Raw genomic sequence first — 25705 nt, forward strand, 5'->3', positions numbered from 1 at the left:
GGAGAGCAGGCTATAGCATCTCCGTCCCAAAGACCATCAAATTCAGTGATAGTAAGGAGACAAGCATAGATGGAACCGCGAGATGTTTGCTTTGTCCAGATCTCTGGCTTCACATTAGGAAGCAGTGAGAGATTTTACTCAAGGCAGAGGCAGAGGCATTTCTATGATGTACGAGTTAGAATTGGTTTTGGTTGTGGGTAGATATCCAAAATAACAGGGGCTTAAAGAAGACTGGGATTTGTTGTGTGGTGTTGCAAATGAAGTCTGCGCAGGTCACAGGCAGGCTGAGTAAAGGAATCAGATACCTTCTCTTTTTCTGCTCCAAGGTCCAAATACAGCTAATAATCAGCACAGCACAGCACAGCCTTTTAAAATAAATGTGATTTTATTATAAAATTCTAAAAATGTGCTTTCCAGGACAGTCATGCAAATGCTGCATAAGCAGAAACATCTTCATAATGCAAACGGTCGCACAGACTTTATACTGTCTGTGCAACTAATACTTGAGAAAAATATTCTTCTTTTCAGGTAAGAAGAATCTTCAGAGCACCATTATTTGAACGGAAAGTATTTTGCACGTCAGAGTTCATCTTTGGTCTGCAATCAAGAAGCAAAATATTTAAGGAGGCATCGGGAAGATAGGAGTCCAGAAATCTTACATTAGTTATTTTTTCTGAAGATGAGAGGAGGAAAAAGAAGTCAAAGTGTTGCTAAATGCTCTTACGGCCTAAACTATCTCTGGAGGGTCATAACTGCTGGTCTGTGTTACACCATTATCAGCGAAGGGCCGGTGGGCACATGGAAGAAGAAATGAACAAATTCGGTCCCTAATTTCTACTAATCCAAGGAAGATACTGACAGGGTGACTCCTCTATATCACTTTGATAACAATTTAAAAAAATAAACAGGAGAGTAGAAAGAAAGCTGCATAGTCTTTTCTATGGCTAAAGTAAAAAAGATACTGTGATACCAAATCAGGAACTGGGTGAGAGGGGACCTTTCCATTCACAATCCTGTTTCATGGCCTTGTAGCACTGCAGGAGGTAACATGGGTGATGGACCATTCAAAGGCCAATGAGTTGGTGGCAGGTCAGTTGTCCACAAAAGACACAGACACTCAAAACAGTCAATGCTCTGGTCTTCAGCGTGTGATGCCCACTTCGGTATAAACACTCCCACTAGCCTGATTCCAGCTATCTAAACCTTACTTAATGTACACAATTCCTGAATATTTAATAACTGGTAAATGCCTATGAGCTGGTTCTGACACTGGCAAGGCCCGCAGTCACCTCCCCTCTTTAAATGCTCTTGAGAAGTGTTGTCCAATCTGCTCCTCATCTTTGGTTATAGTACCCCGATTCAGACTTTATTCATAGGGAAACGTGATAGCATTGCTTAAATAATGTCAGACTTGCATAATTTACACACACACACACACACACACACACACACACACACACACACACTCCTTAGATTATGAATCCATATTCCTTCACCCAAACTATATTTCTGAAAACATTACCCCACCACACCACATCTCCACACATAAATACGCACACACAATCTGACCAGGAGAGACTGGCTTTTACTTTGCTGGACGATTGGGAGCTGAAATCTTTTTTGGTCTCAGTTCTGTTAACCAGAAAATAAAGAAATGACTACACAGTGTCCAAGGTCCTTTGGAGCCTAACAAGGACATGAACCTGCCTGTTACAAATGAAGATATCATGTAGTGATGGCAACAGAGGTCGCCTTGAAGTGAATAATTTGGTGACATGGACATTCACAGTTGTATATTTTTTTCTTCCATGCACTGGGATAATGAAAATCAGCCAAAACTATTTCAGGGGGACTTGATCTGTGCAAAAATATTTTTCATCAGTGAACATCTATTTGAAGGCCATGTGATCGGAATTCTCACATTAAAAAGGTTTCCCCCGGTCTTGTCTTCTCACTCTACTGCATTTTAGCACCTTGATGGTGCGTTATTACTTTCTACCACCTCCACCTCTCTGGCTGAGTTGCTTGGAGGCCTCAGAATGGATACAGACGCAAACTCAAACCCGGTCTATGTTAGCGTGCTCTCTGGTGAGGTCAGTTCTGTTACCTTTTTCCTATGGCAGGAGCAAGGGAAGAGGTCGTCCTCAGCCTGTGGTTCTACTCTCTTCATCCCTTCTCGGATTTGGGGCTCACTCACTTGCAAGCTGGCATATTCCTGCAAAGCAGCGACAGAGAAGAATGCCTTCTGAGAGACTTTAAGTACATTTGCCAATGAATACTAGAATTTATGAGCCAAGTGGTGCTTAACTCACTTGTGTGAAATTATTATGTGCAAAGTCTTCTGCTAACACCCCCATAAACACCCAGCAATAGAGTTAGTGCTGGTCATTCTCTGACTGTCTCTCCCTAACCTCTTACGATTTCTTATGACTCTGTTCCAAACTTATGTGGCGATGTGTGTCTGTCTATCTATCTATCTATCTACCTATTTTACCATTTTTTGCTTCTTTAATGAAAATAATTTTGCACATGATCTTCCCCACAATGAGAATTTGAGGACAGTGACCATTTCTGCCTACCCTGCCATGGCTGCCTCAATCATCACCTTCAGTTACTACTTTCTTGGCCTGGGACAACATAGCACTAATGCTAAAAATAAGCTAAACAAATGAATACTAAACAGCTGATCTTTACAAATTTGCACAGCAAATCTCTCAGTTCATTCACTTGTACTCAACCCAATGCACCCTTCATCATCTCCTAGGCAAGGTTACAGACCAGAGAGAGACCATCTCCACTCAGCCATGGAGCCCAACACAGGAGGTCAACATCAGAGATGAAATTCTCAATCTACCTATACTACTGTTATAAGCAAACAATTTGTTTCTTGCTGTGTTTTTAAAACAAAACTTTTAAAATATCACTTTGATTATAATTACTAAATGCTTGGCAAATGAAGGCAACTTTCAAGAAAACTTTGGGGTCAGGAAAAGAGTCCCAAACATACATTGTATTGTTTTCGCAAATAAAAACAAAAGCAAAAACCAGAAACAAAACAAAGGTAAGGCAGCAGCAATATAATAGGAAGATAAATCCTGTAAATTTTTTGGAGTGGAGACTACATTATTCTAATTTAAATGTTTTACTTGATATTGTAACATTCTCCATTATTTTACCTTTGGTTTGCAGCTACTTTTTATTATTATTTAATATCTATCCACAATTTTCACCCAAAGAGGTGCAGGTATCTTTCTATATTAGCATACTCTTAGAAATTGTTATATGAAATATTATTTGCCAGTAACACAATTATTTGACTATTTGAGAAATACTGACCTGGAAGAGTTTGAAATAATAACAGAATATGTCATCACCCATAAGATTATTTCTTGCATATTCCTGTCCTGCTTTTGCAATCTTCTTTGCCTGGGGAAATTAAAAAAAAAAAAAATCTTTTAATGGGGCATATTTTTTCCTATGCAGACATAGGCAAACAGATGTTCACAATGCAACCACAGTGAGTCAACAGCAAGAAACACACCCTTCAGGGCAGTCCTGTGTTGCAAAAGGAACATTTAACAGTATGCCTGTAAAAATCAAAGGGAGTTTTTCAAGACTTGAAAGTCTGAGAAGTTACTTTGGGTGTCCTAGAATTAGGCCTCTTGTGGAGACGGGGAGAGAAGACACACCCCAGGCAAGGTAGCAATTACTTTGTAAATAAGTGCAAGATGAAGCTATATTAACGCACTGCCTTCATGGCTGTCAGAAAGCAACTGTGACCTTGAATCTTGTTCATGGAACCCCTCACATGATTCAGTGGTGGAGCTGGTGACACCTCTCCTGCCTCCTAGAATGGCCCCCTGAATTTTCACACTGCTACCACCGGCAGTGCTTGTGGGTTCGACAAAGCATAATCAAGGCCACTGTGCAGCTTGTTTCACCTGCGCAGTGGACAGTTACTACAGGGTGCAATGGCTATGTTCCCGGAAGAGGAACTGCCGGGCTCTCCACGAACAGGCAGCTTCCGTGAAAGGTGACAGATGAATCGCAGCATATCTGAGCCCTCTTTGGGCACAAGGTATTTCAAATGCTCCTGCGTCATTGGGCTAGAGACAGGAATAAACTTCTAGGAGAGCCACCTTACCTCTTCGTCATGATCTTTGGCCCACTGAAGTTTTTCCAGCAGGTCACTCAGGTTGCTTTTAACCGGAATATAGTGTTTCCAGGGCTGCAGCTCATTATAAAAGTGCTCATAGTAGATGGAGTCCTGCTTCAGCACAACACTGTCACCCACCAGTAGATAGGGCAGACGATACGCTGCCACTGTGCCATCAATATTTATTTGATACTTATGCTGCAGAAGGGCAGGAGAGTAGCAGAATCCTCCATTAAATCCCCACTTTCTGCTCTATTTCTCCCTCCCATTCTACACAATAATCTGCCATCCTCAGATTAAAAACCTGGCTAGACACTGTCCACCACCTTCACCTTTTAGCAAGGGCTGTCACACAGCACACAGATATAGAGCTAAGCATCCATTTGGATGTGGTCTTAAATTTCACAAGGCAAGCAAAAATCTAATTCCTGAAGCAGCCAATGACAGAAGACAGTGTCTTAAGCTGCACCATCTGTGACTCTAAAATTCCTTTACTTCTTTATCGATCACACATGTGAACCTAAGGATGCCAGAATCCGTACTAAGTTAACTGTGTTTTTAAACAGCAGATGGCCAACCATGTCTTAAGGAAATTAGAAAGCTCTAAACAAGAACATCTATGATGAACAAAAATATTCACAGGACAGTGATACTCAAGAGCCTTAGTTGTAGAAAACTCAACAGGCAGGAAAAGCCAAGGCATGACGTAACCCCCCTCCCCACCAAAGGGCTAGTTAATAAAGAACTCTCTTTAGCTATAACCATTTTTTTTTCAAAAATCTTTGCACTATGCATTTGCAATGTCAGGGGTGAATCTGAGGTTTCCCCAGGCTGTGGAACCTTCCCCAGCAGTTCCAGGTCTCTGCACTCACTATGGTTTTGCTCATCTCTCCTGTTCTCTGTAATCTCCCGTGTGCGATTCTGGCACAAAACGCTGGCCACTGCTGATGTCATACCTTGAAGAAATCGAAAAACGAGATGTGCTTCACAATGGGACCATACAGGCTCTCATCGTGTTTAAAGAAGAAGAAGTTGGTGAAAGCAGCATCGATGAGCTCCGGGTGTTTTCTGCTGAGCTTCACCAGCTCTAGTCTCTCTTTGCGGCTGTCTCGGCCTCGCCAGAGGGCCGTGGAGTTCTTGCTTTCCCAGGGAGGCCCCGTGTTGGCTTGCACAGACATCATATCCAGACTGACCCTGGAAGACAGAAAGTGCACACGGTCCTCTCAGCTGTCATGTCACAAAGGCGGGTGGAAAAAAACTCACCAAAGGGAGCACAGCACTCTCACCGGCCCATGGTTTCTAGAACAGAGTCGGTCAGGTCATAAGTGGGCATCACGATATCCCTGGAATCCGTGGAGCCACACCAGGAAAAGATCGGATGGATGTTTGAGCTGGATTTCTTTTTTTCCAAAGGCCAGTCTCCCAAATTAACAAAAAACTCCACATCTGGCATCTTCACCTAGGAGAAAAGAAAATAGAGAATTGATTCCTGGTGTTTTCCCCTGTATCACTCTTTGTATTTATCAGTTAAAATCAGCATAGCACCAAATGAAAGGCCAACCTATGAGCTTCCGGCAATGATCATTAGTTTAAAAAAGGTGACCTTGCAGAATACGATCAAATGTGTAAGTATCCCATTTGCTTTCTGCAGGATCCAACCTGACCAACAGAATTACTGCAAAAGGGATGAAGTAGAAAGGTAGTTTCTGTTCTCATGCTGCCATGAGACAGTCAAAGACAGAAAGAGGGTTACTGGAAAATAACAAAAAATAGCATTGGGACTCTAATTCTAGCTTCTTGTTCATGAGCCAGTTGCTTCTACTTAATAAAACGTTCCCCAGATAGGTGGTGGTGATAGGATTTGACATCACAGCAGCCTGAAATCACGTTCAGCCATACTAACTTTGAAGCTAAGCAACTTCTGCTAACACATGGTGTGAACATGTTAGAACCTGCTTTACAGAGCCACTGAAAATGCTTAGAGGATTTACAAAGTAAGATATATGACATGTGTTTAAACAAAAATATTTGAGTCAAAGATGCATTGCCTTCAATGCCCTGCAAAACAGTCCATTGGCTTTGAATTCACTTATTCTATCATTCTCGCCTCTTTCTGATGCAGTTCTGAAACTCTTTTGGGCGGATGTCATTAGTTGTGCTGTGGTGGCTGCCTTGATGTTCTGAATTAATTCAGGGTCTGTCTTTCATGGTCATTTTTGCCTTTGATGAAGAGCTAGGAGCCTCACAGTGCCAGGTCTGATGAATAGGTGTGTAAAGACATTCACAGAAGTAGATTTCCAGAACTGCTTAAGAAAGTGGCAAGAATAACAGGGAAAACATATAGGAAGAAAGGGATTGTTTTGAGGAGGATTAATGGCTGTGTGCCTCTTATTGCAATGAATTTTTAAAAATTTAATCATTCACTATATTTTTTAGCACTTTAGTATATATTTTCTTTTTTTTACTTTAGTATATATTTTCATTAAGAACTGTATTAGTCAGTTTGAAAATAATCTTCAAAAATGAAAGCCTTGGGACAATTCTTATTTTTCTATGTGTTGATACAAATGAGCAAAAACATATGGGACAATACTCTGACCTCTTAGCCTAAAGGAGGCATAGTGTTGATACTAAAACCCTTCCTTCAGAACAAACTGACTGCATATGCTTTACAATTTTGGAAGGTGCTATGATTTCACGCATTTTGAATCATGTGTGCATACATCATTCAATAAACAGATAATAATATAATAGGTTATGTATAAACATCTACACCACTGGTAAAAATGTTGACAGAAATGTTTGCGTCAGCCATTCACCCATGTGACTGGGTTCCTTATGGGAAGAGATACAGACTCATAAAAAGGCCACATGATGAAAAACGCAGACCTTCACGTTGCTCCAAACCATGGGGCACAGAGGACTGAGGGTCAGCACTGGACGCTGGGGAAGGAAGGTGTCCAGGACCTCTATGGGAGTACCATCCTGCTGACACTTCGATTTTGGACTTTCAGCCTCCAGAATTGTGAGAATAAATTTCTGTTATTTAAGTGCCTACCTGGGTTTATAGCAGCACACCTCATAATAACTATCTTGGAAGCAGCCTTGTGGCTATCTATCAACAGATGAACGATAAACAAAATGTGAAATTTATACATAATGGCATACTGGTCTGCTATAAAGAAAAATAAATTTGAGGCATTTGTAGGAAAATCGATGAATCTTAATGTTAAGTGAGATAAATCAGACATGCAACCTCAAATATTGTGTGGTTTCTCTTATATAAGAAACTCAAAGCATAAATAAAGAGCAAAATGAAAACTAAAGGAGATCGGGATGGATCTTTTGTACATGAGAAGGGGCTAAGAGATGGGGAGGGGTTAAAAGGAATGGTGATGTGTCATGTACACGTATCAGCTCCCAGGAGGCATGTCATCACTATGTGCTGCAAATATGTACCAACAGAATAAAATGAACTTTTTGTGTTGTTTTCAGCCACTCCATTTGTGACTCTTTGTTACATAGTCCAAGAAAACTAATATAGGTATTCTCCATGAATTAAAACTTCAGAACAGTATCGTCATAGGGCTCCAGAAACAAATACCTTTCGCATGACTGTTAGTTTGAACAATAAAGCCTGGTTTAATGTAGCCTCTTACAACGGAGACGAAGCATACGCTTACCTTTCTCGTCAAAGAAAGCAGGATGGCATCCATGAAAATCCGAAAACCCACATGCTCACCATGAGTCTTGATATAAACCTAAGAGAGAATTTAATACTTATTATGCCAGCCCAAAAGTGCTGGCAGACTTTGCTTTGTCACCGTGATTGCTGATAGGGTGATGCTTTGTTAAACTATTTAGTTCGATGCAGCCAAACAGCAACACAAAACAAAATCATGAAAGCCAGAAAACCTCAAACTACATGTTGTACCTTGTTGTCTTTTAAGGTGTAGTGACACAAACTCTGCCTTTGTCCAAATCTTCTGGGGATTTCGGTTGCAATCTTCTCTGGATCAATCGCAGGGAAATGGGACAGGTCTTTCTGAATCTGGGCAATGGATTTGGGGCAGTTCATCTCCTGGAGCCAGGCGGCACTGTCTTCTAGAGGACAATCGCAATTCTCATGGTAAACTGGCCCTGTTTACACAGAACACAGTACAAGAGTGAACTCAGCCTCTGAAACAGGACAGAGATGCAATGTGAGGGCTCCCAACCCTTTGGGCAGTTAGGGAGGGAGGGCCTTTGGATTAAATGCGCATTTTAAAATAACACTCTTTTTATTACATTGAGTCATTATGAGTAGGTCAGCCTTGTATTTTAATAGCTCCTCACTAAGAAGTTGTGTGGTATTTCATGTTCAGGTCCAATTTACATGAGTTTAGATGAAGCCAGCCAGTACTACAGTGGACATTCTTCGTCATTACTGATGTACTTAAGAATCACTAAATATTGGTAAAAGACTGTAAGTGAGAGGACTGTCCCTGTTCACTGAACGTTATACAGATATTTCAATGTTTTATTACACAAACAGCTTAAGTGTTTAGGGTACTTTTCTCAAAGCCTAAGAACTCTGACTAATTTTTTTGTGTGTGAGTGGTGCTGGGGATTGAACCTAGGGCCTTTGCACTGAGCTACATCTCCAGCACCACACCTTTTGTTTTTTAATTTTTAGATAGAGTCTAAGCTGCTTAGGCTGGCCTTGAATTTGTGATCCTCCTGCCTCAGCCTCTCAAAGTGCTAGGATTACAGACACACACACTTTTGCCTGGCTTTATGTTTTTTTAAAATGCTTTGAAGAAGAAACATAAAGAAAAGGCAATCTTCAAAACAGTTTATTTCACTAATATTACAATGAATTTATATATTTATAGAAATAATTTTAACATAATATAGCTGAATCTGAATTGAGGGCTTTTTGTTTTGCTTTATTTTTCTTTTCATTTCTTTCTGAAACTCTCAGATTCTGACCTGGCCCAGGCAATAGCGGACAGGGCAATACTTTTTTAAGGTTTAGCAGATTCCCATGTGGTGCTGGTGGAATGCAGCTAGGAACCGAGACCCTTTAGAAAGGTTTACCTTTCTTGGGGTACCTCTGTTACATACACTGCTTCCCCCACTTTGGGATTCTGACTCCTCTGCCAGGAAAGAAGTTGGCTGTGAATAACTCTCTTCCTATATAATAAAGAAAACACCAGAGAACCCCCTGGAGAAACGGCATTGAAATGAGGACAGAAAACAGCTTTAAGCTTTGAGCTCTCTCCTGGAGGGATCTACCAAATTCCAGTAATGATCACATTTACTTAATTCTTATATTTCCAATTAAGAACATATCCTGTATGACTGTATACACACTCTTATTATTTTTGTTAATATTATGTCTTCAGGGATGGAATTCTCTAACAGTTACTTGCTTTTTAGTGAACTACAACTTCCTTTTGAAGCAGAGATTTCTGTCTTTTTTTTTAAACCAGAACTCCTAATTTAGCTTTCTAGGTAGGAAATAGCTAATTTTTTTTTACTATTTCAGTGGAGGGAAAATGCTGTTTTTGTTAATGCAATAACGTGTCATCAAATACTACTGCTGTAAAATTATATTCCAAATTACCTTTTAAAATATACGGAGATTTAGCCACGTGTTGACCTTGGAATTTAACTTCCACCTTCAGATTTTTGTAGCTTGCATACATCCTGTATCTGACTATGAAGGACCCATCCTTTCGGTCTAAAACCTGGACTCCAACTCGAGTGAACTGCTCATCCAGCGCTGAGATTTTAACCTGGAACGCTTTTTCACCTGGCGAGGATGTGAATCTGTGGCAGGAAAAGCAATGAGACAGAAAGATCATTTTAAGCAATAAGAACACAATGATTATGCCCTTTGGTCTGTAATCTTTACTATTCTCTCCCTTATTCTTCCTCTACTATATATTTGCTGCTTCTCTCTTAGTCTTTTAGTACCAGAATGAATAGAAGGATTAGAAATTAAAGGAAAAAAATAAACCAAGATGACAATGGTCAGGATAACACAGCACAATTTCATGTTAGACAATCACAAAGGGATCTGTATTAAGCATGGAGATATTTTTGCATTCCATTATAACAATATTCCCATTGGTCCACTAGGTACTTACTTTATGCTTATCACATCTAGAAATTTGCTTCCAAAATGGTGTTTGCAAAGATGACTTAATTTGGGAAAAGTTCTGTCTGTGATTTTTTTTTTTTTTTTTTTTGTCTTTTTCGTTTTTATCAGTACCAGGGATCGAACTCATGACTGCCTGCTTGCAAGGTAGGCGCTTATGCCGCTGAGCTAAATCCCCAGCCCCCTGTCTGTGATTTTTAAAAATATCAGTATTATACATCACAATGGCCACAGGCAAAAAGCAAAATAGACATAGTATCCTCTTAGTGGCAAAGGTGTTTTGGAGGTGTGGTCTTGCTGTTAAGATGGCATTTACTTTCCTCTATAAATTTTGTTTCCTTTTACAACCTGTCTTTGCCTTGGGCAACTTGTTACTCCCAATGTTGCCACCTGTTAAACATACTGGCCAGCACCCACCAATAATAAAGCCTATCGTTCAGAAACAGGTGAATTACTAAAGTCTCAAGTATAATTTTAATGCATTGAATTCGATGGAATGAAAAAAACTTTTGTAGCAGTCGCCTAGAAGATGCGTACTTTCATTTCTGTGGTTTTTGATTTTCAAAACCTACTAGCCGGCCTGAAAACCGAGGGGCACCTCAGGGGAAGATGCAGCCCATCAGGTCTCCAATAAGTGGAATTAAAAGCAGGGCAGAAACAGTATTTTCAGCAAAATGGAGGCACTTTGCTTTGTTCTGATAATGTGAGTCTTCCTAGCAAAATAGCCAAAAGACAAGCTCCTATCATATTGTATAATACAATAGTACTTAACGTATTGTATTATGTGTTATGATTCGGAATTATTTCTACAGAGCAAAATCAGGTCTGGGAAGGTTGTCAGAAACAGATGTAGATTGTGTCTGGGACCCCGGATGGGTAACTGCTGGGCACAGATCAGTTTTGGGGGCGGATCTAAGTTGAAGAAGAAACAACGTTTTTACCTGGGGCCCTATAACAGTTTAAACAGAAGACGCCCGGACTCACCTCCTCCCAGACGCGTCCACCGCCTGAATGTAGAAATAGCGGGCAGGGAGGACCACGTCTGCTTTCAGCCCGGGTCCCCATACTTCGCTCTTCTCCGGGCTCAGCTGCCCCTCTCCGCCGGTCTCGGCAAGTGCTGTAACGGTCCCCAGAAAAAAGCAGTAAAGCAGCAAAATGCTAAACATTTACAAGACAGACACTCGCGATGTCCCACAGATGAATGAAGACGCGTAAGAAGCGCGGCACGGTCACACGGCAGCTCGCAGGGCTTCCCGGAGAATCGCCCGCTATGCGGGGCGCGCGTGCACCTCTCCACCGGCTCGAGGTTACAGGGGTGTCGGCAAGCCTAAGCGAAGGATACCGCCAGGGCTCTACGGAAAGGGACAAGAAACCTCTTCCTCCAGACAATGATAGACTTATGTCACGCCAGCCACCCGAGCATCCTTTGCGGGCGAATCCGTCTCAGGCTCCAGCCAAGGTGCCAGGCAAGGGATTGGCCTATGCATCCGGCCAGGGTCAGTAAGACTTTCTCCAAGTGGACGGCCAAAGGAACATGCGTCCCCAGCCCCGGGCTGCCTGGGATTTGTAGTTCTCCACAGAATTAGCGGAAATCCTGCCAGCATTTTTTTTTTTTTTTTTTTTTAACCACCTCTTAGCCAGTCTTTACTTTTCGGTCACTGCTTTCGGGGAACAGATGCCCGAGAGAGGCACGCAAGGTCTGGAGACTCAGCTAAGATTTTACGACTTTTGTTTGTTTATTTTGTTTTTTGGTGGTAGTTGTGGGATCACCACATCCTTCGCACGTGCAAAGCGCGGCTGTACTGGGAAGGAAGAGAGAAGAGTGCAGTTGGTGATATCCGATGACCTATCGCCAGGCACCGCGGTCCACAGCGCTGTCCCCGCGCGCTCGAATGGGACAGTACGCCAGGGTAACGAGGGGCGCGTCGCGGGCGGCGCGCTGGAAGCAGTGACTACTGGGTTCCACCGCGGCCACAGCGACCTGAACCGGCTGGACAGGCCTAAGGTACAACAGAGCAGAGGACAGGGGCCGAGGTGACCGCCAGCTGTGCTTCCTGCGCGCCCGGCTCTCCGCAGAGACTGCGGGGGGCCACGCGCGCCTTCTGTGCTCCTCCACCCCCGCTGCGCCGCTAGGGGTCCTGATCTCTCGGGAGTCCTGTCGCGTCCCAGTGGAGGTGACGGTTCCACCAGAGAAGCAAGGTGAAGAGTTGGGTTGCCAGGGATATAAGGGATCAGTTCTCTGGAAGACAAAGCTTGGTTTCCAGGTGCTCCAGTGGATCTCGGCCCTATCCTGGCGCGCGTCTTCTCGCCAGGCTCCGCAAGGCCGTTCCCTCCCCCTGCACGCTGGCACCGGGACCCTGCGGTCCCGGGAGCGTTGCGAGAGTCCAGGACTTGGAGCCTCACCATGTGTCCTCCCCTCCCTTATGCCAGGGGCCCCGAAAGCCCGGACGGCCGGGTGACTTGGTGCACCCAAGGAGGCCTGGCCGGCGCCAAGGCAGAGGGGTTCTGTTTATATATTTCACCATTGTCTTTAATGCCATCCACGTGTTCATCGGAAGCCCGAATGGGGCCCTCCCCTCTCCGCCGGGGACAATAACTGCGCGCGTCGCACCCTGCAAGGCACCTCGGCACTGGTGCGTCCCAGTTCCTAGACAGGATCCAGGCTTCCCCTCGCGGCGCACCCCGTCGGCGGGCCCCGAAGCGAGGGAGGAGAGAAGGAGGGCGGGGAGGCCTGGCTGTTTGTGGCCACTCCTGGGATCCAGGACGCCCGGCCCGGAGGCCGCCGGGAGGGCGGTGGGCAGGGGGCGCAGCCGCGCCTCTCGGCACCGCCGCTCCCGTATACTTGTGCTCCTCGCGGCTGGGGCCCGGCCTGCGCCACGGTCTGCTTCGCCGCGCGGCCTCGGAGGCCGCCTGGGCCGCGACTCACGCAGGAGGCTGTGGGACGCCCGGGCCTCCCCCGGAGCCTGCGCGCCAGGCGGGCGCCGAGCGCGGGAGGATCCCCGGTATCCTTTCCAAGGCCTATGCGCTGGGAAGGGAGGCGCGGGGCGGATGCTGAGACCCGGGACCTGGAGGGCGCGGGGAGGGCGCTGGGTGGAGAGCTGGAGAAGAGGCTGGAGATCAGTGCTTCTGATCTCGCCCTCAGACACACATTCAGTGCTTAGTATGTCACCTAACTGACCCCGTGAGACAAAACGCAGAGAGTAATATTCGTCCTATGTGGAAGGCTTTACTGAGACTTAAAAAATTATGATCAGTTCCCAAATAAACCTAATACTTAAGAATACAGACTTAAAATATAACCTGAAACGACTATCATCTAGGCGATGCGTTCTATAAATGGTGTTTATTTTAGGGACCAGTGCGTTGCAGTGATTTTCACAAATCATTCATTCCTCTGTCGGGGCACGAAAAGTTTGGCGTTTCGTAAAATTATGCTTCGCACACAACAAAACAGTACTTCTGTTGCCTTTGACATAATGTGGATAAACGATTAAGTTGAGCCATCAGTTTTATTAGTAAGTCTCACTCTAGCAACTCCTACTAGCTGGGATGAAGGAATGACAGTCAGGTAAAGCGAAGGCTTGTGATAATGTCTGGCGGGGTGCAGGCTGAACCAGACTTCTGCAACAGCATCCTAGGGCCTCAGAGCGCAGTCTCCAGGGAAATCAGATTTGCAGGAGGCAAATATATAAACACACAGCATAGGTAGCATCGCACCCTGTAAGACCTGTGCAAGTCAGCAGAGTATGCACAAGTGACCGGGACTTCCTTTGTAAAGCTAAGAAACCTTCCCTAAAAAGTGGGGGTTAAAAGATGAATGGGCCAAAATTAATGAAAGGGGACCACTGTGCTGGGGAACAGGATTCAGAAAACCTAAAAGCAGTCTGGCTGGAGCGCTGGTAAGGTACAAGTGGAAGGAGGCAGAGAAGTTGGTCTTTTGTTCGTTCCAAGGGCAGAGGGTTTGAAGTGGGGAAGTGCTATGTTCATCTCTGTGTAGCAAGCAGTTTTCTAGTATGTGGAGGTCAGATTAGAAATGTGAGCACGTAGGGGCGGGTGGTGTCGGACTGAGAATGCTTTGTACTTACACAGTCAGAAGGAGACAGATGCAGTGACTAGGAATGACAACTGCCGGCTGAGGGTAGATCGGATGATCTTCCTAAGCCTCCGAATTTCCTGAGGCTTTAATTGCATCATGAATCCAGTAATGAGTGTCTGTAGTGACTCTGGTGTCAGAAATAAATTGTCCCTAGGTCACATTGAGAAAGCTAGGACCTCAGCAAAGTACCCAGGACAGACACACTAGGAGAAGCTCCTCTGGCTCTGTACTCACTGGAGAGAGAGACAGTAGACATGAAGCAGATGCACTAGGAAAGAAAAGAAACGCTCTTTGAGTCATGGGGTCATGGGTTTTGCATACTTTTCATTTTCTGTGGAATATCATTTGGTACATTGCAGTTTTTCTAGAATATATTTTATTTATATAATAAAATAGAAAAACATTACATAGGTTTTCGAAGAGAAATGCTCATAAATAGTGGTTCAGATAAACTTTTGATACCTTTGGTTTTGAGTGAGAATCCATGTAAAGCAAATCTTTATGTTGATGATCATCTTTTTGTTTTTGTAAGACCAATGTGATCATTCTTGTCCAGTGACCATGTTTAATAGTAAACAAACCCCCGGACATTAAAAAAAAAAGAAAGAAAGAAAGGACACTACACTTTTTGAAAAAAAAAGTTTTGTCTTCTTGAGACAGGATTTCACTATGCAGTTTCAGCCTGGATTTGAACTCACTTTATAGCCCAGGCTGGCTTTGAATTTACAGCAGTCTTCCTGCCTCAGCCTCAAGAGTGCTGGGATTATTAGTATGTGCCACAACACCTGGTGACCACTGCACTCTTTACTAAGTGAAATTTTCTTTGTTGGCTTTAGCTTCCAAGAGGCTCAGTCCTAACTTTTGGGCTCAAATTAAGACATTTCCTTTTGCCTGTGTTTTAGATGAGAATAGTCTCTAAGTGTCCCCAGTGAGCACACTTCCTAAAGACTTCAAAGAGCCATAGAAAAGAGCTGGTCCCAGAGGCAATATTTTGCCCCTTTCCTCAAATTCCATGAAAGGTAGTTGGGTTTTCACTAGGATCTCCTCTGAGATTAGGATCAAGAAAATCCAGGGCCCCTGCCTGAGTCATCTCTCATTCCCTAGTGTTTTAGAGGCTTCTGTGTGAGGTTTTCGAATGATGGTTTTGATAGAATCATTTTCTGGAACCTAGGGAAGTGATTTGCATTTCTAGTTTTTAAAGTAAGCAAGTGGGGAGAGATATTAACTGTTAAAAGACAAACTGATTCCCATAGTGGACTGAATCTCTTCTGTGCTACTTTGTCGCTAGAGCCCTGAAAACTGTCATACCCTGCCAGACCCCTGGAAAGGCTCCCCCCATGTTACCTGTGACAGTGTGACCCATCAAGAAGCTCTTATCTTCATAAATCTCCAGCTTCTCTGGACGCTCACAGGTGTTACTGACTCCGTGGCTGTTTTCTTCCCTGAGGAATCAGTTTAGATTTGAGATTCACTTTTTCCTGCAGTCTATCAAAAATTAGTGATATCTGGATTCGATCCTTTTTTTGTTGTTGTTGGTGGTGGAATCAGGTTAAGAATAGTTTTAAAATGAAATCCATGTTGGTTGTTGATTTGAATCGATAACTGATCATCACAGATCTTTTATGCCTGTATACTTTTTAAATAACCTTGACAATACACTGTTGCTAGACAACTTTATTGCTATAATTCACATGTCATAAATTTACCTCTTGAAGTGTAGACTTTAGTGGCTTCTAGTATATTTACAAAGCCTTTCATTCACCACCACAACTGGTAATAGAATATCTTCATTATTCCAGAAAGCAGCCCTGCCGTGCTAGCTCTGGCATTAGGTAACACTCATCTGTGTTTTGTCGCTGGATTTGCCTGTTCTGGACTCTATTTAAATGGAATCACAAAGTGTCTAGTGCTGTGGTTGGCTTCTTTTACTTAGTTTAGTGTTTTTAAAGTTCATTCGGGTTGTACCTGGGATTCCTCTTCTCCTTAGTATCAACTAAGATTCCAAGGTGTGGACATCCCAGGCTTATCCCTTCATCAGCTGATCAGCATTTACGTTGCTTCTTCATTTTGGCTGTGACGAACAGTGCTGCTGTGTATGCGGGTAGACATATGTTTTCATTTCTCTGGAGTATGTAGGTAGGAGTGAAATTGCTAGACCATATGGTAATGCTGTTAAGATGTCCAAAGAACTGTGTTCTAAATCGATTGAACCGTTTTGGTTTTCTCCTAGCAGTGAATGAAGGTTCTAACTTCTCCACTTTCTCGTCGACACTGGGTATTATCTGTCTTTTTGATTACAGCCCGCTTAGTCGTTGAAGCAGTTGTTTCACTGTGGGTTTGATGTGCATTTCCTTGATGGCTAATGATGCCAGGCACCTTTTCAGGAGCTCATTGGCCATTTCTGTACCAACCTTGGAGAAGCAACTATTTGGAACTTTGCCCAATTTTTAATTGGATTATTTGTAATTTTTTGGTTTAATATTTTATTTTAAGCTAATTTGAAAGGTAGGTGGTTAGTGATTATAACTTGGGATACAAAGTTATAAAATAAATGTGCATTGAATGAAGAAAACATACGATTAATTTTAGGGCCTGTTGTAATATCGAGTGGATTGTTGATCATTTGTTTTTCTCCTTCTTTTCTCAGGGTCTCATTTTGCACTTCTCAGGTTTTTATAGAATGTTGTAAACAGTTGTCCAAGTCGTTCTCCAAGACGCAGAACCGGTGTGGCTTCTTCCTAGTAAGGGAAACTTTTACAGTTGTGTTCAATGCCTAACGTTGCAGAAACCGAAAGGTCCAGTGGTCCTGGAAATGCTGAGCACAGAGCAGAGAGGAAGTCTCCAGAAGAGAATCTACCAGGTGCTGTAGAGTCTTTCTGCACAAGTGCCTCGGGCACACCCTTGGGCCCCAAAGGAGGTGGCCATTACCCCTGGAGCTGTCCAGTGACTCACACTAGGGAAAAAATTTATGCCATCTGTTCAGACTATGCCTTCCTTAACCAGGCAACCTCCATCTACAAAATTCCCAACCCCGCCCGCTCCTCTTGCCTTCCTGACAGCACCTCATTGTCTGCTGGAAATAATTCGTCAAGGTACCTGGGTATCTCCTCTAGTGCATCGGAGATAATCTACAATGAAGAAAACAGCTTGGAAAACTTATCCAACAGCCTGGGCAAGCTACCTCTCGCGTGGGAAATTGATAAATCTGAATTTGACGGAGTGACCACAAATTCAAAACACAAGTCAGGTAAGAAAGAATCGCTGAAGTTCACATGGGAAAACAATGAGGGAGCAAACACATTTCTTAAAGTCTTGCCGTTAGAGGTATTTTCCTAGTAAAATACGGAATGGGAGGCATTGTTATCATCTTGCTTGTCATTGTGGTTGCAAGAAAGTAACCTTGGTCACAGGACATTTGGTTCATTAGTGTGGAACCTTTGGAGACTTCAGGCTTCACCTTTAAATTTACAGAGAGCTTGGGAATCAGAGCGTTGTATTATGTAAATATTATAATAACACTGTGCTTCCACAGTTTTGCAGAAATATAAAGTCATATTCTGTAAACTAGAACATAACTAGTTTTCTTTTTACCCTATAGTAACACTGTAGCTTTTTTGTATGGTTAAAATTTTTGGAACACTCCTCAAAGCCCATAGATATCACCGCATAGGTCATGTACTGCAGAGCTTTTGCTGTTCGTTTGTTGAGACGGGGTTTTTCTATGCAGCCCAGGCCGGCCTTGAACTCACTGTGATCCTCCTGTCTCAGCCTCCTGAGTGCTGGGATTACAGATGTGCACCATGATTTCACTGCGGTTTTGAAAGATCCTATCACGTAGGTCACAGTGCACAACCTTAACCATTGCATGGGGTGGTCCAGTGATAGACACCAATGCTTTTCATGTCTGTTGCTGGAACTCACAGTAATGCAGGCATTTTTTGAGGTAGAGACACTCTGGATGTTGGTGAAGAAAGGGGATAATTTTCATCCAAGTTGTACAACTACTAGAGGTAGAATTGAGATTTGTATTTTACCTGAAGCTTCTTTGATGATTTTGTAAAAACCTTCATACATTTGTCTCTTTATTTGCAAAATGAATTTGTTTCATCAGCTGTTATTTTATCATTCTCAGGGGCATGAAAGAATTTCACTTCATGTCAAAACTTATCGGTAATGAGTCTTTCATTTTCTTTTTCTCATAATGTGTCTTTTTAGGATTTAGAATTAAGGCTGTACAGGTCTCCTAAGACAAGTTGGAAAGTGTTTTCCTTTTTTCTGAGGGCTTGCAGAGGAATGTAACAATCTCTGTAATTAAGGTGTTGTCTTCATTACTGTTGACCTATGACAAATTTTAGTTTGTCTGTTTCATTGCAGTTGGCAAACTTGGCATATAAATGCTGGACTCTAAGGACTACAGTATCTTTAATAATCAATCCTCTTTCATTTCTATTAATGGTAATTTCCTTGCTTGTTTTTCCTTTTTGCTGACCATTGAAGCGAGGAGCTCACTGGTATTACTTGTCTTTTCAAATATCCAGCTTTTCATTTTGCTAATTTTTTCACTTGCTTGTTTTTTATTTCATTGATTGCTGCTCTGATTATTTCTTTTGATTCCCTTGTTTCTTCTTTTTGAATTCACTTGCATCACTGATTGAGACATTCCCACCATTAGCTAAAGACTATTCACTGTGTTAGCCTCAGCCCAAAACTTCTGATGCCCTTGTTTTTATTATTTAATTTGATATATTTGTACATTTTTGTGTAATTTCTTCTTTGATATATGAGTTAGTTGGATTATATGCTTCTTAATTTCTAGATATTTGGGTTATTTTTTCTAAGTATTGACTTCTAATCTAATTTCTTGATGGACAGGGAACATAGGAGCTCAGTCTTTTAAAATGTCCTGAAGCTTGTTTTATTACCGAGCCACACATATGTGGAAACAGTGTGCATTCTGTAGCAACTGGGTGCATCTGTAATTAGTAGTTAGGTCTAAATGTTTGAGTGTGTTGATGACCTTGTCTGGGCTTCTATTTAACTTTTGTCTTACTCTGTCCATTGCTGAGAGGGGGTGGTAAGAGTCTCCAGTTATAACTGTGAAATCATCTTTTCACTGTTTAATTCCATCTTTAAAAAAAAGCTGATAGAACTGTGGGGGAGGACCAGCGGCGGCTGAAAAGATAAGAAATATGAAATATAAATGACCTTTATTTTGGGAATTCAGGGAGAGACCCCCCCGACCCCCCGGGGTGCAGCATCTCTACCCCACGTTTGGTGATCTCTCTGTGGAACACGTGGAGTGAGGCACATAGGTAGCCTTGGTTTGGGGTGGAACCTAAGGGGGGCATTAGGGATGCACAGGTAGCCCATTGGTCCTAGGTTTGGCGCCATAGGTAAATTCCTAGGAGAGGGAAGATGGTGCAACAGGTAAATTCCTAGGGGTGGGGGAGATAGGGGCTTCCTGGTTCCAGTTGAGGCTTTTCCTGGCTACAGTGTCCCGTCTGGGCCAAAACCCTTTTAATAGCGAATTTAAAAAACTTTGGCAAAAGGCACATGATATAAAATGTACCATTACAGCCATTTTTTAGTTCAGGGACGTTGAGTGTGTTTGCATTGTTGTACAACTATTACCACCAACTGTCTCCAGACCTGTCCATCCTACAAAGCTGAAATTCTGTCCCTAATGAACAATAATTCCTATTCCCTCATCATCCAACTCCTGACAACCACCATTCCACTCTTTATTTCTGTGACTTTGACTACTCTGGGTTTCTCATATAAACAGAATCATACAGTATTGGTCTTTTTGTGATTGGCTTATTTATAGTCAGGCCTGTACTCTTTGGTTACCGTTTACTTGGAATATCTGCAGTCTTGCTCATGTCTCTAGATCCAAAATGATTGCCTTATAGAAAGCAAATAGGTCCTTAAAAAAATTCTACAAATCTGTTTTTTGGTTGGAGAGTTCACCCACTTATATTTAAAATTATTGTTATTGTTATTATTTTGGTACTGGGGATCGAACTCATGACCTCATGCTTGCTATGCGGGTGCTTATGCCACTGAGCTAAATCCCTAGCCTAAAATTATTTTTAATAAGGAACGGCTGCTGCCATGTTGCTGTTTGTTTTCTGTTTGCCTTATAGCTTTCATTTTAGCGTTTTCTGCACTATTGGCTTTTTTTGTATGTAGTTTTTTTTATAGTGAAATGTTTTAATTCTTTTCTCATTTGTTTGTATGTATATATTTTATAATTATTTCCTTTGTGGTTTCCATGAAGATTAAATTGAACACTGTAACATTATAATACTCCAGTTTGAATTTATCATACCACCTTAACTGCAATAATATATAAAGCTCTGTTCTCATAGAGCTTTATTCTCACCCTTTTTCACTTATTGATGTTGTAGTGTGACATCTTTGTACATTATGTGTCCAAAACATAAATTAACAATTTGATGCATTATGCTTTTAAAGAATATAGAAAAAGGTGAAGGTACCAACTAAAGTTATAATACTGACTTTTAAATTAGAAATAGGTTTTAAAAAAAGGGTTAGTCTCTAAATCATGCAGAATGCAAAAAGTAGAGCAACAAGCCAAAGTTATAATACCAGCTTTTATAATTGCCTGGGTTCCTACTTCCACTGAGATCTTCATTCCTTTACATGATTTGGGTAACCACCAGGCATGCTTCCATTTCAGCCTGTTTGTGATTGGCCTGCTGTACGGACCCTATTTAGCATATCCCCTATTTAGCATATCCGGCAGGGTAGGCCGAGTGGCAATTAAATCCCCAGTTCGTATTAGGGGGTGTTTTCATTTTGCTCTCACTTGTGTAGGACAGAGTTACTAAACATAAGAGTCTTAGGAGCTGCTTTCCTCAAGCTATTTTATTTTATTTTATTTTATTTTATTTTATTTTATTTATTTTATTTTATTTTATTTTATTTTTGGTACTAAGAGTCAAACTGAGGGCCTTGAACTTGCCAGGCAGGCACTGTGCCACTCAGCTGCACCCCTGGCCCTCCCCTGGCTATTTTAAAGATTCTCTTTGTGCTTTAATGTTTTCCTAGTTATATTATGAATTGTCTTAGTGTGGGTCTCTAAGCTCGTCCTGCCTGTGTTAAGCCTCTTGGAAGTCTATATTCATATCTTTCATCGGGCTTAGAAACTTTTCAGCCATGATTTATCATTATTTATTTTAGGTATGTTCTTTACCCCTTTCTTTCTGTCTTCTCTGGAGCTCCCACAATGCATAGGCTGGTCCGCTTGGTGGACCCAGGTCCCTTATGATCTGTGAGCTTTTGTTCAATATTTCTTTGTTTCTGCTCTTCAGGCTCAGAAATTTCAATTGTTCTATCATTCTTTCCATCTGTGTGCTCAAATCTGACATAGACTCCCTCTAGTGAATTCTTCATTTCAGTTATTTTAATTTTGAGCTTAAAAAATTATTTTTCATATCTTTTTAGGTTTTCTGTCTCTTCATTGTTATTTCCAAATCATCCATACAACCATCTTTCTTTAATTCTTTGAACATTTTTAAGATAGTGCTTTTAAAATCATTGTCTAGCAAATCTGTCTTTTGCTGTTTTTCAGAGATGGTTCTTGGTGAGTGTTTTTCTTTATATGCCTTGTGATTTTTTCTTTTTTAAGAAACTGGACTTACATAAGTAACCTTATGATATAGTAACTCTGGAAATTGACTCACCTATTCGCCAGGGTTTGATGTTTGTTTTTGTCCTTCAATTGCTGTAGGCTGAGTCTGTGCTGTGATTAACCTGCTATGTAAACCTAAGGGATTCTGAGTGTTTTTTTAATACCTGCATCTTTCCTTGCCTACATGCAAAAAGGTGCTAACATCCTAAATCTTCTGGAAATTGCTGTTTATAAAGGAGGAAGGGATTGAAACTGTGGGTTGAGGAGTGAAGAAATAGCTGCCCCCACCCTGTGTCTGTGTTTCCAGCATCAGAAGCAACAGTAGTAATTGAGATGGAGGTCCCTAGTGCTGCAAACAAACAAACAAATATTATTTGAACTTGTGAGGTACACACATATTTATGCGTTTTTTGTCCTCTTCAAGAATCAGCCCCTTATATCATTATAAAATGTTTCATTATCACTGGCAATATTTCTAGTGCTGGAAGCTATTTTGTTTATTGATATGGTGATTCAAACTGTCTTTTGATGAGTGCTTGTGTGCTGTGTCTTTTTCATTTGTGTGTTTGATTTCTAGTGTTTACATTTCTTTATTGCTTCTTTATCACCTGAAACGATTTGCTATCTTTTCATTTATAAAAGAGCATTTTATCTATCTCATAGTGCATAGTTATAACATCTACTTTAAAATTATAATCTGCAGATGTCAGAATCTGGGTCATACTAGAGTTGGCCTTACCTTTTTTTTTGTTGATAATTGTGTTTTTCCAGCTTCCTCACGTGTTCTATAACTTTCCCGTCTTCCCTAGATGGTGGGACTGTTACGTCCACTCTGGTATACTCAAAAAGTGCTGTGTTGTGTTTGTTTGTTTGTTTGGGGAAGCAGTTGATTTTGGTAGACCCAAATTGTAAGTTCTGTCTCTTGGAACAGCTTCCACTCTTTTAACCTTAGCTGCGCAGCTGGACCTCTGTTCTGTGCATGGTTCAGTAGTCAACCAAGCTTTGGCCCTAATTTATGCACAGTGCTTGGGCCTTTCTTTCTTCCTGACTGTCTTTTCCCTGAGCTTCTCTGTCTCACTTTTGATTGATTACCCAGAACTCTGTCTCATTGTTCAAGGAAAAATGATGGCAGATTTTCTTTCTTTCTTTTCTTTTCTTTTTTTTTTTTTTTTTTTTTGTCTTTTTGAGATAGGGTCTCTCTACACAGTTCAGGCTGGCCGTGAGCTCACTTTGTAGCCCAGGCTGGGCTCGAACTCGAAATGATCCTCCTGCCTCAGCTTCCTGAGTGCTGGGATTACAGGCGTGAGCTACCACGCCCAGCTTAGATTTTCTTTTATTTGTCCTCATTCCTTTCTCTAAACACCAGTATAGTGCATGTGTGTGTGTCTGTACATGACTGTATTTTGGGCTGCGGGTACATGGGCACGTTGTTGGTAGCAGTGAGGAGTAAAAGGGAAAAAGCGCTTTTAAAAAGGGAGCAAAAGGCAGAGATGACTGAAATGGATGTGATGAACGGATGTGATGAGCAGAGTGTTCAGGTTGCTTTTCGTATTCCCACTTTAGCTTCCACTTCAACAGTTTCCTTCTGTCCCATTCAATGAAGTTTTGCCCATCGGACTGATCTGTTTGTGGCCAGATGCGGATTGTATGAAATGGGCCCATTTTGAAAGTATGTGCTGGCCTATTCTGGGGGGATTGCTGGAGTGAGCCAGTAGGGCCCAGAGGGCAGGCCAGGTCATCCTTGGGGAAAAGTACGAGGACCCACTGCTCTGGCCTGTGAGCTCACATATCTCCGTAATTCACTGGTCTTAAAACTGCAAGTGGCAGGCAAAACTACTCTGGAAATAAGTCCTTATGAGGCCGTAAAATCATGGAAAGTCAGTTTCTGTTCTCCAGCTAAGATTCCTTGCACCAGTGAAGGAAATTCAGCATGATGAGCTTCATTACAAGTGGTTGTTCAGTTCTGTGCGGAGATTCTCACAGCCACCTCCTGATGGCTCAGGAAGGATAATTCAAAGGAAAATTCTTCCTTGATTGTATGGTCTTTGTTAATCTAGCACTGTACAGATATTCCCGGTGCAGCGAGGGCTCCTGGGTTTCCACTGGCTTTGGGGTGACACGACTTGGGGCTCTTTGGATGAATAAAAGATGCCTTGCCATGTTTGTATACGAGGCACGTACATATATAATTTACATTTTATAATTTATGAACACATCAAAAATTGAAAGTTAGTCTTCATTTAATTTGATGATTTCATATAAATAGATATATGTGAAAGCTATTAAAATATATGAGTGTAGCTGTCTGAAATATTAATAGCATTTTAACAAAATGAGGTTTAGGTGCTTTTTAATTAACACTTTAACTTACATAGTTTTTTTGACTGCATAACCCATTGGCATGGTTCAGAAATGAAAACTGAGCAGGGTAAATGTTCACTCTCGCTTTTGCCTGCTTTCCTCCCTGCCCCAGCCCTTCCCTGCCCCAGTACGTAACGGCTGTTGGTTGTCTCCTGTGTCTTTCAGAAGGGATGTGTGGGTGTGTGCATGTGTGCCCCTATAACCTGCGTGTGCATGTGTGTGCATCCACACACATGGAAGCGAGACTTGATTTCCATTCTGGCTCCTTGGACCAGCATCTCATTTTAATAATGCACGTGTGTGTGTTGGTCTTAATCCACTTTGTGCTCTCTGAAGGCCTGGAGATATTTTTAAGTACCACATCATCCCGTTAATGGATCCAGTGTTTTTTTTTTTTTTTTTTTTTTAAATAGGATTGCATTCATGTGGTTTTATTGTCCTTTAGAAAGGGTTCATTTTCTAGAACGTGGTCTAGTTTAATATTTTACTGTTGATTTGCTTTTATAGATGTGGCTGAAGATTTTTGTGATTGAGTCTTTTACCAGCTAAATGATTAGCTGTGGAAGTTGAATATAAGTGGACGATGGGAAATAACATTCATGGGTTTAAATTGTTTTTATTCTTTCTCGCTTTGTCTTTAAGGCAGGGAGCTATTCTTGAAAATACATGTACAGTACGCAATACACTTGCAAATATTTATAGAAGTAATGGGAATTACTTTTTAACTTTGGAAGATAATTTTATCTTAGTGGTTAACTACATCTGAAGCAAAATGCTCATTTTGCTTATTGTATTCCTTTTGTGTCCTAGGCAATGCAAAGAAACAAGTTTCCAAGAAAAAAACATCAGATAAGAAGGGAAGGCATCAGAGAGAGTGCCCCCAGCATTCTCCCCTGGAAGATATTAAACAGCGGAAAGTATTAGACCTCAGACGATGGTAAGGCTGTGTTGCTAGCTTTTTCAGTTTTTAAAATGTATGTTTTGGCAATAGTTCTGCTGTTTATAAATTAATAAGTTATATGTAGGATAACTATTTTTAGCATTAAGAATGTTTTTTGGATTTATAAATATTCAGTATACTGCACCGTGTGACATAGTTTCCCAAATTTGCTGGGCTGTTGTAGGTGTCTACTGTGCTGTTCCACCCGATGGTTATCTAGATTTAATGGCAGTTACCTATTGATTTAATTACATCCCTAGTTTTTTTTTTGCTGAAGCATTTTCAAATCTATAATGACATTTATCATATTTCAGATCAAATTACCTAAGTATGGATCCTTGAAACATGAC

At 41.7% G+C, this 25705-nt stretch overlaps 2 protein-coding genes across 8 annotated transcripts in view; one reads left to right on the forward strand and one right to left on the reverse strand.

Moving 5' to 3' along the window:
- Window positions 1–366: 366 nt before the first annotated feature.
- On the reverse strand, window positions 367–11726 carry Poglut2 (protein O-glucosyltransferase 2). Of its 2 annotated transcripts, XM_003477585.5 has the most exons (10): window positions 11286–11723; window positions 9765–9970; window positions 8091–8296; window positions 7840–7917; window positions 5443–5615; window positions 5113–5350; window positions 4145–4354; window positions 3337–3426; window positions 2108–2215; window positions 367–597 (listed from the first exon to the last, which is right to left on the reverse strand). In XM_003477585.5, exons 1-10 carry the CDS (start codon window positions 11465–11467, stop codon window positions 580–582), a joined length of 1509 nt encoding a protein of 502 aa, XP_003477633.1. In that variant the 5' UTR covers window positions 11468–11723; the 3' UTR covers window positions 367–579. The 2 variants fall into 2 exon arrangements, with proteins under 2 accessions (XP_003477633.1, XP_063103074.1); XM_063247004.1 differs by lacking the exon at window positions 7840–7917 and having other exon boundaries at window positions 11286–11726.
- A 187-nt stretch (window positions 11727–11913) lies between these two features.
- The window catches only part of Bivm (basic, immunoglobulin-like variable motif containing), a 38265-nt gene continuing 24473 nt past the window's right edge, over window positions 11914–25705 (forward strand). For 2 of the 6 annotated variants that reach the window (XM_005007151.4, XM_013141390.3), the window contains exons 1-3: window positions 12128–12306; window positions 17045–17644; window positions 25226–25352. In XM_005007151.4, coding sequence (XP_005007208.1) covers window positions 17167–17644; window positions 25226–25352 — 605 coding nt within the window. In that variant the 5' untranslated portion in view covers window positions 12128–12306; window positions 17045–17166. Of the gene's footprint in view, window positions 11999–12127; window positions 12307–12362; window positions 12501–12798; window positions 12935–12972; window positions 13304–17044; window positions 17645–25225; window positions 25353–25705 lie in introns of those variants that run through there. The other 4 variants (XM_013141389.3, XM_013141386.3, XM_013141388.3 and 1 more) reach the window with 4 other exon arrangements.

This window comes from Cavia porcellus, unplaced genomic scaffold, assembly GCF_034190915.1.
Source record: "Cavia porcellus strain 051 isolate PalLab524CR breed Dunkin Hartley unplaced genomic scaffold, mCavPor4.1 scaffold_4, whole genome shotgun sequence".
NCBI classification, from domain to species: domain Eukaryota; kingdom Metazoa; phylum Chordata; class Mammalia; order Rodentia; family Caviidae; genus Cavia; species Cavia porcellus.